The sequence below is a fragment of the Pantherophis guttatus genome, chromosome 6 (genome assembly GCF_059756535.1).
Source record: "Pantherophis guttatus breed Tessera chromosome 6, ASM5975653v1, whole genome shotgun sequence".
Lineage (NCBI taxonomy): Eukaryota > Metazoa > Chordata > Lepidosauria > Squamata > Colubridae > Pantherophis > Pantherophis guttatus.
Window position 1 is genome coordinate 96,709,231 of NC_142068.1, and position 18,508 is coordinate 96,727,738.

An 18,508-nucleotide genomic window follows, 5' to 3' on the forward strand; every position below is an offset into this window, starting at 1 on the left:
AGTCCAAGAATTTCTGAGCTAACAAGAATTCCATACCACTAACCTCTTCTACTGCTATGCTGGAGTCAGAAAGTTTGCCTCTTCTGACTCTTCATCAGCCACAAAATGTCTCTTGTGTGTCTTCTAGAATGAGAGAAAAACGAACAAAAATCCCAAACAATCTATTTCCTCTTTTCTCCTTGTGCTGTAAATGTAGAAAGGAGATGGGATTGAACAGTAAAACAAAGTGTTTTTATATTAAAATGGCAATAGGTCTGGGAAACGCAGTCTTGGAAGCAGTCTTGAGGTAAAAAAGGACTCTTGACAGGTGAACTGTAACAGGTAGAATGAATTTCCTGTTGCAGGTTTTGTGCTTTCTGTGGGGATTTATCTTCTCTGGGGATTTATTCAAGTGGTGAAATCCAAATATTTTTACTACTGGTTCTGTGGGCGTGGCTTGGTGGATGTGGCAGGGGAAGGATACTGCAAAATCTCCATTCCCACCCCACTCGGGGGCCAGCTAGAGGTGGTATCTGCCGGTTCTCCGAACTACTCAAAATTTCCACTACCAGTTCTCCAGAACCTGCTAGAACTTGCTGATTTCACTTTCACCCCTGATTTATTCCCATGAAAAGCTCCCAATATTTTATATAACAGTTTCTCCCTTCAGTCTCGCTATCTAAAATACATATGGCACATAAGGAAAAAGAGTTTCCCTAAATTACAAGAAGAAAAACAAGGAAACTCTGGCACCGGGTCTTAAAGTTACATAAGTCTTAGAATGACCAGAGGTTACCCAGCTGTGAAACAACCAAAGGCTCTTTGATTAATGTGTGTACAGAATAAACGGATACAAGCACGATTTGAAACAAGAGAAAGACCAAAAGCTGGTGAAGGATCCTTTCTTTTCTCTTGCCCTCTTCTGTGGGGTATAGATTGATAATTCTGGTTGTACCAGAAATGAAGATGACTCTGCCCTCCTTTTAACTACAATGTAATGTCTTATCTGGTTCTTCCAACAATCTTTACTTCAAAAACAAAAATGACAATTAGAACAAAATGGTACCATAAGTAGTTCTGATCAGAGGGTTAATTGGTTAAAGGTAAAGGTTCCCCTCGCACATATGTGGTAGTCATTTCCGACTCTGGGGGATAGTGCTCATCTCCGTTTCAAAGCCGAAGAGCCAGCGCTGTCCGAAATGTCTCCATGGTCATGTGGCCAGCATGACTAAATGCCAAAGGCGCACGGAACGTTGTTATCTTCTCACCAAAGGTGGTCCCTATTTTTCTACTTGCATTCTTTTACCTGCTTTCGAACTGCTAGGTTGGCAGAAGCTGGGACAAATAACGGGAGCTCACCCCGTTACGTGGCACTAGGGATTCAAACCGCTGAACTGCCGATCTTTCGATCGACAAGCTCAACGTCTTAGCCACTGAGCCACCGCGTCCTTAATTGGTTACATGTACATCAAACCTGGTCTTTTCTTGTTATGTAGGTAAAATAAGTTGAATGGCAGTTTTGAGACGGCTAGGTTAGTTTTCCTATGCCAAAGTGTCAAGGGTGTTTGCTTACCAAATAATGGAAGGAAAATAGAATTCATATGCTCATTTGCATAAAGGTCGCATAAATTATGCCTTGTGAGATACTATTTTCTCCACATCATAGAAAGAAGAGTTAATAGACCGGCATAATCTCCAAGTATGTTTTAGGATTAACCTTGAACATCTTCAGATAACTTTAATCTGGGGTAAAATGAGGCCTCAGGTGTGTATCAGCAGGTAGATATTAGGAGGTCTTTTCACAGTGTATACCATTGTGAAGTCTCTCAAGATGTATCTTTAATCAGAATACAGTTGGCTTCTTGTGTCATTCTTTTTCAAGGTACTGGAACTTGCTGTCAAGAATTTTGAAAGGTTGAGCAACTCTAGTCTGAGATATACAGCTCCTCTTTGGTGTCCGAGTGTGTAGGATACCTGATCTTGACCAGGTCTAGAGGGTATGGTTAAATGAAAGTCCAGATCGGGCCATATTAGGGTGATCAAAACTCTGCCTGCTTTTATAAGTATCATGATGGTTTAATCACACCATCTCTGCCGCCATTTTAACCTTACCCTCCTGACATCCTTGGATGTGATTCAGGGGTGAAATCCAGCAGGTTCTGACAGGTTCTAGAGAACTGGTAGTGGAAATTTTGAGTAGTTCAGAGAACCGGCAAATGCCACCTCTAGCTGGCCCCAGAGTGGGATGGAAATGGAGATTTTGCAGTATCCTTCCCCTGCCATGCCCACCAAGCCATGCCCACAGAACCGGTAGTAAAAAAACCTTGGATTTCGCCACTGATGTGATTGCTAGAAAAGTGAGCCTTATTTCTCAAAACACCAGGATTCCTGAGGTGGGACATCAGAGGACGGTGTTGGGACTTCAACCCTCAACTTGAATGAAAATAAAACAAAACCCTGAGAGGTTTGCTTTCACCCGAGAAAGGGTTCCAGCAATTGAAATAATAGTAATTTTATTTAAAGAAGGCTCATGATAACAACCAAATAATAACCTAGAGTGATTAAGAGGACAAGCAACTAGTCTAGCCAAGAGAACATCACTTACAGTTGATTTATATTGTATTCCTAATCCAGTTTGATTTTAGCCAATACTTTCAGAGCCAAAGCTGAGTGCCTTCTCTACAATTATCTCCAAGGGAAAAGGTCAATACAGTATCCAAGTGGAAACATTAGTTTATCAACAGCAAGTTTGTTACATGACTCATTTTAAAGAAATGCAAACTTACAATAAACTGTACAATAAACTTACTAAGTTTGACAATAATGTTTATTTTTACTTTTGTTCCTGAGCATGACCATCAATGCTGGTCCTATTTGTAGTCTCCCCCATTTTACTAAGTCACAATTCTAAATAAACTGAAAAGTCCAAAATTGAGAGAAAATTTAGGACAGGACAGGACAGAACAGGATTGTTGTGGTCCGACCGCAGCCTGCGGAGCTTCCAGTGGAGTTGGACACCAATGAGGCTGAGGAAGAACAGGGGCCAGTCCTGGAGGCTGGGGAAGGCCCGGATGAGGGCTCTGCGTCAGAGGCAGAGATGGGGCCAGGGCCATCGGGGAGTGATGTGTGGACTCTGGAGCCTCCAGAGGCTGACAGTAGAGAGGCAGAGGAACAGGAGGAGCCTGTTCCTAGTGCACGTCTGAGAAGAGCTGCCAGAAGGCAGGAGCAGATAAAGCAGAGAGGACGACTCGGGAGTAGGGCCAAGAGATGATTGACTCCTCCCATAAGGCTTAAAACAGACCAGCAACGGCATTTGGACTTTGCTGGAAAACAACATTGGTAGCGTTGTCTTCTTCTTCGTCTATGTGTTGTGGCCCGTCAGCGGTCTGTGCAGTTAGTAGCTGATTCCAACAGTGAGGAGGCTGGTGTGGTAATGCTCCAGCAGCCTGTGGAGCTGGCACTTGAGTCAGACAATGAGGAGGCTGGAGAAGATGTGCCAGATGCGGGGATTTAGCCAGGGCCTTCAGAACCTCCAGAAGCTCCCATAAGTGAAGAGGAAGAAGAGGGGGTGCCTCTTCTTGATGCACGAGCGTGCAGAGCTGCCAAAAGGCAGGAGTGACTCCTCAGGAGGAGGTCTCCTCGAGAGTAAGGCTTGGGGCTAATTGGCCACTCCACTAGCCTATTTAAGGAAGGACGAAGACTGAGGCAATTTGCAGGAAACAAATTCGTTCATATTCTTTTGCGTCTTGATTCCAGAAACGTCTGATCGGCTCTTGCTTCTTTCTTGTCAGTTTTCCTGCAAATTGCTTCTGGGCATTCTGCCAACCACAGCAAGATTACGGTTATCTGAAATACTGTGCTTTAGAATTGAGTTATTATTCTTTGGATTCTTGTCGGCTGTTAAGTTAAATTAACAGCCTTTGTTCAGAAAAGACTGATTTAAACTGTACTTGTGTTCGAACAACTAAGAAAACTCATTAGTAGTCCTTAATTAGTAAACTAAGGTTTGTACGGACTTTGTGTGTGCTGTGTTTTTTGGGGTCCGTAGCTGGGGCAGAACACTACATCTTGTATTTATTTTTGTATCTGACTTCTGAATGTTTGCCAAGAAAGGCCTTTGGCAGTTCGTCTAATTGGACAAGGTTTGCGATAGGACTGAGGAATTTGTGTTGGGAGGAATTTGCTTTAATTTAGTTGAATGATGCTGGGAATGAAGTAATTCTCAGCTGTTCAAATAAAGTTTGTTTGTTTTTTCACTGACTGATTTTCCTACTACTTACTTGGGCCTGGGTCACAACAAGGATAGGATAGCATCGGATTGGATTGGATTGGATTTTTTATTGGCCAAGTGTGATTGAACACACAAGGAATTTGTCCCCGGTGCATAAGCTCACAGTGTAGAGAAAATTTATTAGTGGTAACTATGCCAGGAAGAATTTGGATGCGGTGGCTCAGTGGCTAAGATGCTAAGCTTGTTGATTGAAAGGTCGGCAGTTCAGCGATTCGAGTCCCTAGTGCCGCGTAAGAGAGTGAGCTCCCATTACTTGTCCCAGCTTCTGCCAACCTAGCAGTTCGAAAGCACGTAAAAAATGCAAGTAGAAAAATAGGGACCACTTTTGGTGGGAAGATAAGAGAGATCCGTGCGCCTTTGGTGTTGAGTCATGCCGGCTACATGACCACAGAGACGTCTTCAGACAGCGCTGGCTCTTCGGTTTTGAAATGGAGATGAACACCGCCCCCTAGAGTCAGGAATGACTAGCACATATATGCAAGGGGAACCTTTACCTTTACCTATGCCAGGAAGGAGCTTACTTCACTTCAGAGAGTGCTCCATCTCTTATTGTTTCTTAAGGAATGCCCAGGTGATGCCCAGGTACCTAACAGCAACTCATAGCTGATCTGCTAAGGAATAAACGAGATGGAAGTTAGAAGCCTTAAAAGCAGTTGGAAGGACATTTTTTTGCTAAGTGAAAGGGCTGTTTTTACTTAACTCTTTTTTGAAAGAATCCACACTGGCGGCAAACGTGTGTAGTAATATTGGGGGGGGGGTTGTGGGTGTTTGGTGTTTTTGTTTTTTTAAAAAAGCAGGACTGCCTTTTCCTGTAAGGGCCCTAACATTCCTTCCAAATTAGTACAATTCCTGTGTTTCTGTGAAAAGAATAAATAGGCAGTTTGGCAAGACTTTGCCTTGATTTGCTTTGAGCAGAGCCTTCAAATACATGGGGAATATTTGGCTAGAGGGATATTAAACAGGAAATGCATCTGTGGGTCCCTGCGTCTGAGATTACAAGATCTCAACAGCCTTCTTGAAAAGAGGATGGGTGATAAAAGTTTTGTTCAAGTGACTGTGTATCTTAGAGGTCTTCAAACTTGTCAGCTTTAAGACTTGTGGACTTCAACTCCCAGAATTCTCCAGCCAGCATTGTTGGCTGAAGAATTCTGGGAGTTGAAGTCCACAAGTCTTAAAGCTGACAAGTTTGAAGACCTCTGGTGTAGTTTGTTAGTAGGAATAATATCTTGGTTATCCCAAAGGTGCTTTTTCCAAGAGGCAGCTGGACTTTCTTTGTTCTTCCTTGAAGACAGTTCCCTTCTCAGTTCTGAAGAAGCTTCTTAGATGAGAAGCAAAAGGTCTTCAAGGAAAAACAAAGAAAGCCCAGTTGCCTCTTGAAAAAGTCCCTTTGGGACAACCATGACCTGGATGATTGAGAATCTCCATAGACAAATAACTTAGTTAGCAAACTATTTACTTTTATTTATCAATTATTATTTGTCAAATACGTATAAGATAACAGATATAAATATAAACATGATTATGAATACAGGAAATGGATACAAATAAATGGGGACAGTAGGACAGGGACAGAAGGCACGCTGGTGCGCTTATGCATGCTCCTTACAGACCTCTTAGGAATGGGGTGAGGTCAACAGTAGACAGTCTAAGGTTAACGTTTTGGGGGTTTGGGGAAGAAACCACAGAGTCAGGTAGTGCATTCCAGGCATTGACCACTCTGTTACTGAAGTCATATTTTCTGCAATCGAGTTTGGAGCGGTTTACCTTGAGTTTGTATCTATTGTGTACTCATGTATTATTGCAGTTGAGGCTAAAGTAGTCATTGACAGGTAGGGCATTGTAGCAGATAATTTTGTGTACTAAATTTAGGTCAGACCGAAAGGCGGCATAGTTCTAAGTGTCTAAGCCCAAAGTTTCAAGCCTGGTGGCATAAGGTATTCTGTTGTGAGAAGAGGAGGACTCTTCTCGTGAAATATTTCTGGACTCGTTCAATTGTATTAATGTCCGATATGCAGTGCAGGTTCCAGACAGATGAGCTGTATTTGAGAATTGGTTTAGCAAAGGTTTTGTATGCCCTAGTTTGCAATACAATATTATTGGAGAAGAAGCTTTGCAAGACCAGGTTAACAACTCTTAAAGCCTTTTATTCCTGTTAAAAACAGAAAGATGTATTTTTTTAAAACAACAGAATGTACAGACCACTTCTGATGAGGTCTATGGAAGCTTCCATCCTTGACCACAGTCCTCCAGTACTCCTTCAGTACAGAATCACCTCTACCTGGGCAGGTCAGGTGATCTCTTCCTACAGCTTGACATGTCAGCTGGTGAACCTGGTCCTTTAATAACTTCTCCACAATCATTTTGTTCATGGACAATGTGTCTTGAAGGATCTGTCTTCTTATCTGCTGAAGCCCCAAGGTTGCCTTCGAAAGTTAGTTCAACGGGCAAGGATCTTGGCGAAGGACCCACTTATATCTGCCTGCCTTTCAAGATTAACCCATGTATTTGAGCCTAGGATCGATCTGATCTTTCTGATCCGCTGACACAATCGGTGTAAGTACAGATCGCTTCACATTTTGTCCAGTTGGGGAACAAAAAAAAAATCTTGATGGCCAATGAACCAGCCATGATTTTATGCCCTTTTAATTTGTTTGACTAGATTTGTAGTAGTTAATCATTTGCTGCTCAGCATTTTCATGCTTGCTTGGAAATGAAATGTTCTTTGCCTTTAGCTGTGAGGGGGAAAAACAAGCCCTTAGTATTCCACCTACTACTGGTTTCAGTTTTGGGAAATACTGCAGAATATTATCTCATCCCAGGCTACTGTGCATCAGACTGATTTACACATTCGCTTTACGGAAAACAAATATTTGATGAATTTGTAGGAGTCTTTTTCTGAATTTCGATATTATGGAAGGTCAAGAGAAAAATGTGAGCTTATAAAATTCATCTCGGTAGGGAGCAGAAGCTTGTATATGGATCTTTTATGCAAAAAGGAAGCATTGTATCGGGTTTCATAATTTTAATGCAAAACTATCATTTCTTGGCTCTATGGTCATGAATATAGCTTTGAGCTGTGTCCATTTTTTAATGATACGTATTTAAAAAGTTATAATTTCATGGTTTGTTTAAATGACTTTTACCCACCCTTGCAGAATGAGAGCTAGAAAATGAAATGCTTTGAGTGTATGAAAGTACTGAGAACAAATGTTGCAGTAATTGTGCTATGTCGAGGTGAATAATTAAAACATTTTGATCCGTAAGTCTTCTTAAATTTAATGCCAGGGTGATGCTTGTCTTGTGGTAAAGTGCCTGGGGCTGGGATGTGAACAGAGATCCCGGAATGTGGGTGAGTAGATTTGTCGGCAATGAGATTTTTGCTTGCGTCCCTTGATTTTATAAATGGATACATATTGTATACTATGTTTTTTAAAATTTGTTTGCTGCCCAGTGATTCACTGGTTAAATGGATGGTCATTGTAAGGGGAAAAAAAACCCTTGCATCAATCAATTAGGAGTTACTTTCAATTTGCCCCAAAATGCATGATGGACACGGGCAGTTGGATTTATTTATTTTCATACATTAATATCCTATTATATTATAAATTCACCTGGCCATCCCATAAACGTGGCTCTGGGCAGCTGATAAATAAAAAATAGAATAAAAGGAATTACCAAAATGGTAGTCATTGATTTATGACCACAATTGAGCCCAAAATTTATGTTGCTAAGTGAAACATTTGCTGAGTGAGTTTTACGACTTTTCTTGCCACAGTTAAGTGAACCATTGCATTTGTTAAGTTAATAACGTGGTTGCTAAGTGAATCTGGATTTTCCCATTGACTTCGCTTGTCAGAAGATTGCAAAAGGGGATCACATGACTCCAGGACATTGCAACCGTCATAAGTATGAACCGCTTGCCAAGCATCCGAATTTTGATCACGTGACGATAGGAATGCTGCAACAGTCATGTGTGAAAAATGGTCATAAGTTCCTTTTTTCAGTGCCATTGTACCTTGGAACAGTCACTAAATGAACTGTTGTAAATCAAGGACTACTTGTAATGTAAATAGCATAAAAGCTTGCAATACTCACCGCTAATATCAGGGACCTAGGCCTGATGACAAAACCAAGTCTTAGACCAGCAGGCCCACATCAAATCTGATCTCTCATCATCATCCTCTTTTAACGACCCCATAATCCCTTGCAGGGGTGGAGTCTGGGAAACTGAATGGAGCTGAATGTTTTAATGGCTGGATGCCTTTCCTCTCACCAATGCGGAATTTTGTTCAGTAGATATATTCTCAGTGTGCCCAGAGAGAGAAATATCTGCCTCTACCTAGGATCGAACTCACAGCCTCCCGATTGTGAGGTGAGAGCTCCAGTTCTAGGCCACCACACCACTCATCAAATCTGATCTCTGGAGAGATGATATTCAACATGGCAGGTACCGTAACCTCCATTCCTGGGTCCCACCAGACGGCACTCTCTTGTGGACAGGATTGAGAGCATGCTTCTCCTGCTGGATGTAACAGGATGGGGATGGACCTCACTGTGGAGAGGTGGTCCCAGAAGTAACCCAGCCCCAAACTCTCTGAAGGGCTTTAAAGATAACCACTAGCATCTTGAACTGCATCTGGAAACCAACTGGTAGTCAGTGCAGTGCCTGAAGCAAGGGCGGCCCATGGTCTGAATGATCAGCGCCCATAACTGAATGTGTGGCCATATTCTGCAAGAAAGGAAGCTTCTCAACAGGAAGCCCAGGGATGAAATCCAGCAGGTTCTGACAGGTTCTGGAGAACCGGTAGCAGAAATTTTGTGTAGTTCAGAGAACCGGCCAATACTACCTCTGGCTGGCCCCAGAGTGGGGTGGGAATGGAGATTCTGCAATATCCTTCCCCCAGGAGTGGGGAGGGAATGGGGATTTTGCAATATCCTTCCCCCAGGAGTGGGGAGGGAATGGGGATTTTGCAATATCCTTCGTCCAGGAGTGGGGAGGGAATGGGGATTTTGCATTATCCTTTGCCCAGGAGTGGGGAGGGAATGGAGATTTTGCAGTATCCTTCCCCTGGAGTGGGTGGGAATGGAGATTTTGCAATATCCTTCCCTCAGGAGTGGGGTGGGAATGGAGATTTTGCAATATCCTTCCCCCAGGAGTGGGGTGAGAATGGAGATTTTGCAATATCCTTCCCCCAGGAGTGGGGTGGGAATGGAGATTTTGTTCCCCCAGGAGTGGGGAGGGAATGGAGATTTTGCAGTATCCTTCCCCTGGAGTGGGTGGGAATGGAGATTTTGCAATATCCTTCCCTCAGGAGTGGGGTGGGAATGGAGATTTTGCAATATCCTTCCCTCAGGAGTGGGGTGGGAATGGAGATTTTGCAATATCCTTCCCCCAGGAGTGGGGAGGGAATGGAGATTTTACAGTATCCTTCCCCTGTCATGCCCACCAAGCCACGCCCACCAAGCTACACCCACAGAACTGGTAGTAAAACAATTTGAAACCCACCACTCATCCTAGGTATCGTCTCTAGTCATACAAACAAGCGTAAATACATCTGAAGTGCTAGATTGTTCTTTTTTAACTGGAATAAAATTGTAGCTTTATTTCCATTCTACTTCTTTTTTCTCTCTCTCCATCTGGTAGCATTCTATATTAAGAAGACCCAGCCTTGTTTTCATACATATTTAAAATCCCCCTGGTAAGCAAATTCTCCAAGAAAAGAGTTATGGATCCCAACTCTGGTTTGTGGCTTCTGAAAGCGTCTCTTCTGCTGCCATGAGGGTGAGCATGTAAGGAAGGAGAGTTTTGTCTACTTTGTTTGTGTTAGCAATTATACTGGCATAGAAGGTTTTTCCCAAAATGTCTTTCTTCAGACTTTCAGTCCATCTTGAACGGTGGGGGAGAGGAGGAGACAGGCAGTGAAGGAGAGGGTTGATACATGGATGAAGACTGAACTTTTTACCCCCTTTTTTGGAGAAGGTTGCATGTGTTCTTTAGACCACAAAGTGGCCGGAAACGGTGCTGTTAATTTTCAGCGGTGGCAGTTGGGAGAGGTTAGGGAGCATGGAAAGGAGGCCTCCAGGAACTCTGCATGAATCTAGAAAAGCCCGTTGCCCTGTTCACGGTTTAATTTATATTAGGCAGTTGCAGAAAGTCGTACATTATTCGTGATAGTCCCCTATAACTAAAAAAGCATTGAAACATAAATGTTTATTTTAGAGGTTGTGAGGAGGGTCTAGGCCAGAGGTCTTCAAACTTGGCAGCTTTAAGACTTGTGGACTTCAACTCCCAGAATTCTCCAGCCAGCTAAGCTATGCTGGCTGGAGAATTCTGGGTATTGAAGTCCACAAGTCTTAAAGCTGCCAAGTTTGAAGACCTCTGGCCTAGGCAATTTGGCTTTTTTTTAATTGTACCAATTTGAATAATATATACTTGAGCATCATTTGGAAATTTTTAAAAAAGTCTGCTCAGTGGATACCATGTCCTGTCTACTCTACATTCCATGTAAGATACGGGAAGTCTAGAAGCCATGCCAAATCTCTCATAGTTCTCTTCCCTTTGGGACTGTCAACCCAGGAAACTTCTGCTGTCTTTGAGTGTGCTTGCAAAGACGTTGGTTCTTAACAATGAGATGATGCTTTGCATCTTTTATTTTGAGGAACTAAAGACTCCACCAACCCAAGAAGACATAGCTTTTTTTTTTTTTTAATTATCTTGAAATCTGCATGCTTTCCTCTTCCGACAATTTTTATTTTGGGTTCCTGGAATCAAGATTCCTCCGATTAGAGGCACATGCCTATTACAGAGGGGTGGGGGGGGAAATGTTCTGCCTCTTTTGCAAGAATTCACAACTTGCTTTTAAAATGTCTCTGTCCAGACAGCTGCAAAAATAAACGATAACGATTTCTCTTGCTTTGATGTTGCATCAGCAATGACTTCAGTTTTCTGCTACCAAACACAGATTTTGATACGGTAAATGTTCCTTTGAAGAGTGACTCTTTGGTTTAGATAGGCTATGTTAATATGTTCTGCATGATCATTTAGATTTCAAATATATTTGGCCCCAATCTCTGAATCTTTAGCTTTTGTCCAGCATGGACACTCACATGATACCAAGGTCAAGTTTTAGACCAGCTAAAGAGAATCTGCAAAATGATGGGAGTCTCAGATGAAATGACAGAATTAAAATACAAAACCACAAATGGGAGTCTGCTGAATGAAGAGGAGTGTAGTCCTCTTAAACATTTACCTGCCTATCTGGGTGGCAGCTCCTAGTTGACTTTGGCTGATCTTGAGAAGCTAAGCAGAGCTGGACCTGGTTAGTATTTGGAAGGGAGAATCCCAGGGGCTGCAAGCTATTCTGGAAAGTTTAAAAACAAGTAATGAAAGAAGGCAGTAGCAAATATTTCTACACTTTTGCCTGGAAAATAAGATGGCTCCTTCTGCGAAGCCCTAGGAGTTGAGCTCACCTTGAAGGAGATTTCAACATTGAATGATTTTTATTGTCTATTGATTTCTGAATGCTAGAAAGGGACAAAGATGAGTCCCAACAGAATGCAAAGCTACTGACTCATTTAGCTAGCATGAGCATTGTTGAAATATTTGGGGATAGATTTGATTACAGGTAGTCCTTGATTTAAGACCACAACTCAGCCCAAAATTTCTGTTGCAAAACGAGACATTTGTTGAGTTTTACCCCATTTTACGACCTTGCTTGCCATGATTGTTAAGTAAATCACTGCAGTTATTAAGTGTTGTGGCCCGTCAGTGGCCTGTGCAGTTAGTAGCTGATTCCAACAGCGAGGAGGCTGGTGTGATGCTGCGTCAGCAGCCTATGCAGCTGGTGCTCGAGTCAGACAATGAGGAGGCTGGACAAGATGTGATGCCAGAGGCGGGGATTCAGCCAGGGCCTTCAGAACCTTCAGAAGCTCCCATAAGTGAAGAGGAAGAAGAAGAGGAGCCTCTTCTTGATGCACAGGTGCACAGAGCTGCCAAAAAGCAGGAGTGGCTTCTCAGGAGGAGGTCTCCTCGAGGGTAGGGCTTGGGGCTAATTGGCCACTCCCCTAGCCTATTTAAGGAAGGACGACGACTGATGCAATTTGCAGGAAACAACTTCGTTCATATTCCTCCGCGTCTTGATTCCAGAAACGTTTGATTCAGCTCTTGTTTATCTCTTGTCAGTTTTCCTGCAAATTGCTTATTCTTTGGATTCTTGTCGGCTGTTAATGAAGTTAAATTAATAGCCCTTGTTCAGAAAAGACTGATTTAAACTATACTTGTGTTTGAACAACTACTAAGAAAGCTCATTAGTAGTCCTTAATTAGTAAACTAAGGTTTGTATGGACTTTGTGTGTGCTGCGTGCTTTGGGGTCCATAGCTGGGGCAGAACATTAAGTTACTAATATGGTTGCTAATTGTATCTGGCTTCCCCATTGACTTTGCTTGTTGGAAGGTCACAAAAAGGGCTCACATGACCCCAGGAAACTTCAACTATCAAAAATATGAGTCAGCAAGCACCTTAATTTTCATCACATGATCATGGGGGGTCACGTGATCATGAGGTCAAGGGTCATAAGTGTGAAAAACCGTCATAAGACATATTTTTCAGTGCTGTTGTAACTTCAAACGGTCACTAAATGAATTTCTGCCTTGACACAAAAGTTTCCATAGCTTTTCTTGGAAATGTTCCAGAGGCTACTGCCTTAAACTTTAATTACAATAACACTTATTTAGAATTTTAAGAATAATTTGTTTAAATTCAATCTCAAGGATGTTCAGTAATGCTTTGTTCATGTTTATAGTGGACAAATTCTCGAAGTTCATGGATACCATAATCATTAACACCTGTTTCAACTTTGTGCTGTTAGTTTTGGACGGAACATTTGCAGTCCTGTATTGGCTACAAATGAGAAAAATATGAAATGCAATCCGACATGAGAACCCACAAGAGTGAAGCTGAAATGCAAATTGCTTGAAATATATATTTGAGGGGAAATAGATACAGTTTTGAACGCACCTGTAATTTATATAGAATGGAGTACTTTTCTTTTTTATATACAGTAAATGGTCTGATAATCTTTATAAATATTGTAATGGAAAAAGGTTCAGTCTATTAAATTTCAGAAGTTAACTGGAGCTTGTATATTTTCATAATGTGAGAAAAAAGCCCATTAGTTAGGTCAGATTTTGCTAACTTGTGAATTCTTTGGGGAGGTTCTGTTCATTACACAGAAATCTTCTCTTCTCATGCAAGCAAACCAGAGCTTTGTACCAGTCAGTCTGGTGAAGCAAGAAAGATCCCTCAGATCTGGAGCACCCTAGGTTTCCCAAAAACTGTTTTCTAATGAGGGGAACCTTCAAGAGAATTCATTCATGGCATCCTGGCTGAGGGCTACACCCAAAACCTAACTAAAAACACCAGGTTTGATGTCATTCTTTTGGAAGATGCTCTAGAGCAGGGGTCTCCAACCTTGGCAACTTTAAGACTTGTGGACTTCAATTCCCAGCTTTGCTGTCTGAGGAACTCTGGGAGTTGAAGTCCACAAGTCTTAAAGTTGCCAAGGTTGGAGACCTCTGCTCTAGACAACAAGGAGAACCGACAAAGAGATACTTCCCAGTTTGGTCCTTGGTGAGGATCCATCAGTCAGAGTCAGATATATTTGGCTGAAATACATCTATGTTGTCATCTTCCTTCCTTCTTACCCAGATTTAAAGACCTTCTCTATGGGGACCAGAACAAGTACCAAATGGCTTGGGGCCCCAATGGGAGAGTCTCACACTGGTTGATTAATTAAGAGCCAATCCCCACCTCCCCACCACTATTTTGTAACTATGATTTTTCTTTGATTGTCCTTCCATTTCATTGTGTTAGGAATATTTATCTTTGATTATGTTAATACTTTTATGTTGTAAACCACCCAGAGATACTTCAAAATGTGATGGGAGGGCAAGTAATTTTAATGAATAAAATAAATAATAATAATTAGTGAAACACTTTTCCTCCATCCTCTGCCAATCCAGTTCTGACTGTTTTTATGAGCCAAGATGGCTAAAGTTGAGGGATGTTTTGGTTAAAAATGGCTGCAGGCGAATAATAATCCCACCATATGATCTTCTGTTTATACAATCAACAACCTTTATTCCTCTTTCTCTTTTTAATTTTCTTTTTAAATTGGGAAACCTAACAGCTCCATAGTATTTTGAAGGTTTTTCACACAGAATAACAGAGTTGGAAAGGACCTTGGAGGACCTCTAGTCCAACCATCTGCTCAAGCAGGAGACCTTGTACCATTTCAGACAAATGGTTGCAAGTCTCTTCTTAAAAACTTCCAGTGATGGAGTACCCACAACTTCTGGAGGCAAGTCGTTCCACTGATTAATTGTTCTGTCAGGAAATTTCTCCTTAGTTCTAGGTTGTTTTTCTTCTTGATTAGTTTCCATCCATTGCTTCTTGTCCTGCCCTCAGGTGCTTTGGAAAATAAATTGATCCCCCCCCCTTTCTTTGCTAAGACTGTTATCATGTCACCGCTAATGATTTGAATTTTGATCCCAACTTGCTAGCTGAGACTTTAGTTGATCATTTGGCTCTCTAAATGTAGTCAGCTCAACTATCCTTAGATAAATGAACAATGAGTTGCAAGTTAATAGGTACTGAATGTTGGGCATTTTGGTGTCAATCCCCTATATCCAGGGGTGGGGCTGCTGGGGGTTCGCAGGGGTTCGGGAGAACCTCTAGCTAGGATTCTGTGCAGTTTGGGGAACCCCCAAATCCCACTCCTGGCTGGCCCCTCCCACCCCACCTCTCCCCTCCCAGGAGTCCCCATGCGGCCCATTTTGGATGCAGGTAAGTGCAGGGCGCGTACAGATGCTCGGGGAGGGGGAAAATGGGCCTACCGGAAGTTCGAGAGGGCCTCCAGAGCCTGGGGAGGCCATTTTCGCCCTCCCAGAGGCTCAAGGAAAGCCTCCGGAGCCCAGGGAAGGCAAAAACTCCCCGCCCCCCGCCGTGGCGCAGGAGGCCGGCTAGGCCACACCCACCATGGCCACGCCCACCCAGCAACCGGGCAGAGAACCCCTTGCTAAAATTTTTGAAGCCCACCCCTGCTTATATCTATGTTGTTGTGTTTATTAATTCCATGCTGGTTTCCTTCTAAAGAAATTAGGTTTCCAATTATCTTTTTGTGGAATCCAGGAGTGTATTTTGGAAGACAAGGATACCTTTTGAGGTTCGAGAACTCCCAGTTTCTCCAGCCCTCCAAGACTCAGTATCACTGCCCAGAAACCCCCAGTATTTATCCAGCACTCTTCTGGTTTGCTAACTTCTCCCCTGTTGGGGTTTAAAAACTGAAATTGCTGTTTACTTATGAGAAGGTTTTTTTTTTAAAAAAATTTTTTTGGTTTTTCAGTTTTAAGATGTGCAGTACAGTCCCTCTCCCAGTTTTGTGGCTCTTTTGCAAAACAGTTGCGCTCTCTTTGTGTGGGTGTCTCAGTTGGGTGTTTGTGCGTACACACACAGATTCACAGAATGGTTGCTTTGAGAGATATAACAAGAGACAAAAATTTGCCCCCCACCCCATTCTATGCTTTTCCTATCCTTTCTACCTCTTAGTAACTCTTCTCCTGGCCAGTTGATTTCCCCGCTTTTCTGAGCAAACAGAAAAATAACTTTACCTGCCCCCAAACCCCCACTGCGCTGCAGTCATCCATTTCTCCCAGAGACATTATGGGACTTGGAGGCGTTCTTGGGAAGAAGGATGGTCAGGCCAGGGAGGTAGACAATGTGCTATGCAACAGACCACTACCACCTTGTTTTCTTTTTAAAAATACAGTTGATTTTAGATGGCCAAAGACAGTGGGGCAAGGAGACCTCTTGGTCCTGTGGGAATGTCCAAGGCCACCATGCTACCTCAAAACAGCATTTTTATTTTTTTTTCTTTCCATCTGGCAAAAACTGATTTTCCCACACGGAAAGAAATTAGGGCTTCCTAACCTCTTATTAGCTTAAGTACCAGGGACTGAAAATCACAACAATGACTTTTTACAGTGCGTTGTGTTTAGTTTTAATTTCATTTTCAAGCCGAGGTGATGGAGGGCTGCCTTTTGGAAATGTTCTCTCTGTGGAAGAATAATGTTATGCAAGCGATCTGTAACTGGATACTCCTGAATATGCAGACAGAGTTGGTTTATTCTCAGAAGGAAGTTCAAAGACCTCAGTGGAGAAAGTCAAAGAATAACATTAGATCGTATCAGGTCTCTAAGTGAGGTTCCAGAGAACGAATCAGAACTTTCTCTCAGGTCCAAGATGGCTCTCGGCTCAAGGATACTGAACAAAAAGTACATGGCTGGGAAAAAAAGAGACTTTGATGTCTTAGAGAGTTTTTTTATGCTGTTGGGAAGGGGGAAAAAAAGAGAAAATTGGATGTCACAGCATGCAACTAAGCACTTAAAAGTTGTTCTTTGGATTCATTGTGAAGCTGGAAAGGTTAAAAACAGTGAAAGAAATGCGAGCCGAACCAAACAGCTGGTTTTAAAATGGCTGGTTTTAGTGAAATAGAGAAGGCAAGGATCATCTGATAGGAATGGATGGATGGTTTGGTTGTACTCAAAACCACTGGGTGCCATCTTGTGGCCTCTGTGGGTCAGCCCTCCTCTGTGGAAGCAGTCAACTTCTGGATGGCTCTTCCTTGACCCTGAGATACCCGGGGTAGTAGCTTCTAACAGAATATCTTTTCTGCCTCTGGAAGAAAAAAAATGGTTTCTGTTTACAGTTTTCTCTTATTACCATCTAGGACAGGGGTCTCCAACCTTGGCAACTTTAAGCCTAGCGGACTTCAACTCCCAGAATTGAAGTCCGCCAGGCTTAAAGTTGCCGAGGTTGGAGATCCCTGATCTAGGATGTATGTATTGTTTTTACGATGTGACTTACAATGTATTTTATACTTGTAAACAGCTTTGGGATCCTTTGCACTGGAAGTAGTATAAACATGTATGGATCACCTCCAAAACCTGAAAAATGGACAGCGAGAGAAATCTAATGATCCAGTGCTGCTGCTGCTGCTGCTGCTGCTTCTTCTTCTTCTTCTTCTTCTTCTTCTTCTTCTTCTTCTTCTTCTTCTTCTTCTTCTTCTTCTTCTTCTTCTTCTTCTTCTTCTTCTTCTTCTTCTTCTTCTTCTTCTTCTTCTTCTTCTTCTTCTTCTTCTTCTTCTTCTTCTTCTTCTTCTTCTTCTTCTTCTTCTTCTTCTTCTTCTATCATAGCTGTCATCGGATGTTGGTGATCATGTTGGCAATCCTATTTTTGTCAACAACTGCATGAAAAAGTGCTGCTGAGTTTTGTCCAAACTGGTCCCTTAGGTTTTGAAGCCATGATGTTCTTCTTCTGCCTGGACCTCGTTTGCCTTCAATCTTTCCCTGGAGGATTAAGTGAAGGATGCCTTATTTTTCTGGGTGTCACATCACATGTCCAAAATATTCTAACTTTCGCTTTTTAATGGCTTTGATTATTTCCCAGTGCTGATCCAATGAAATCCAGTGAAATTGAGATCCATTGAAATGGAGAACTGGCCGCTCTTTATTCCATTTCATCTCCTCAGAAAATGACAGGTTGTTCTTATTTGGGGTTCTCTAAATTTGAATTATTGTCAAAATTGACCAAGGTCTTCTAGTTTTTTTTTTTTTTTAATTTGATTTGTATGCTACCCTTCTCTGGAGACTCAGGGCGGCTTACAATGCGTTAAGCAAATTCTAGTCATTTACATGAAAAAAGTTTCATACTAGGCTATTTCACAAACTTTTAATATTCAGTTCAATAGTGCATTTCAGCGTCAACGTTATTTTCATTGGCAGAACAGTCTGCTTTGGGAAGCTCCCCACAGAGATGTCCACGATTGCCCTAGATTGGTTAGTAAACAAGGACAAAGATGTTGCGGTAGATCTGATTAATTGTGTGCCATTTTTATTTTCAGCTGCTGCTGAAGGAAAGGGGAAAAGTGGAGAAGACTTTTTCCAGAAGGTAAGAGCCATTGCATTCATGGATATGCCTGCAGCAACTAACAGAAATGCTTTTTGAATTGAGTCCTGAACACAATGGACAAGTTCTTGTTTTTGTTAAGTCCTCGGAGAACCTAGAGTAGATAGGACATATGCATGACCAACTCTTCCCATTGAGCAATAATACAAAGCCATTGGATGGGTTATGTCTGATCTAAGATCCATGAGCCCAGCCTTCTCCTACCTTTGCATCG

The 18,508-nt window shown here is 42.2% G+C and overlaps 1 protein-coding gene across 1 annotated transcript in view; it reads left to right on the forward strand.

Annotated features, from left to right (window-relative positions):
• BICC1 (BicC family RNA binding protein 1) overlaps positions 1–18,508 on the forward strand; it is a 132,202-nt gene that overhangs the window by 22,482 nt on the left and 91,212 nt on the right. Inside the window, exon 2 of the mRNA XM_034435360.3 lies at positions 18,230–18,276. Within this exon, the coding sequence (XP_034291251.2) occupies positions 18,230–18,276 (47 nt within the window). The remainder of the gene's footprint in view (positions 1–18,229; positions 18,277–18,508) is intronic.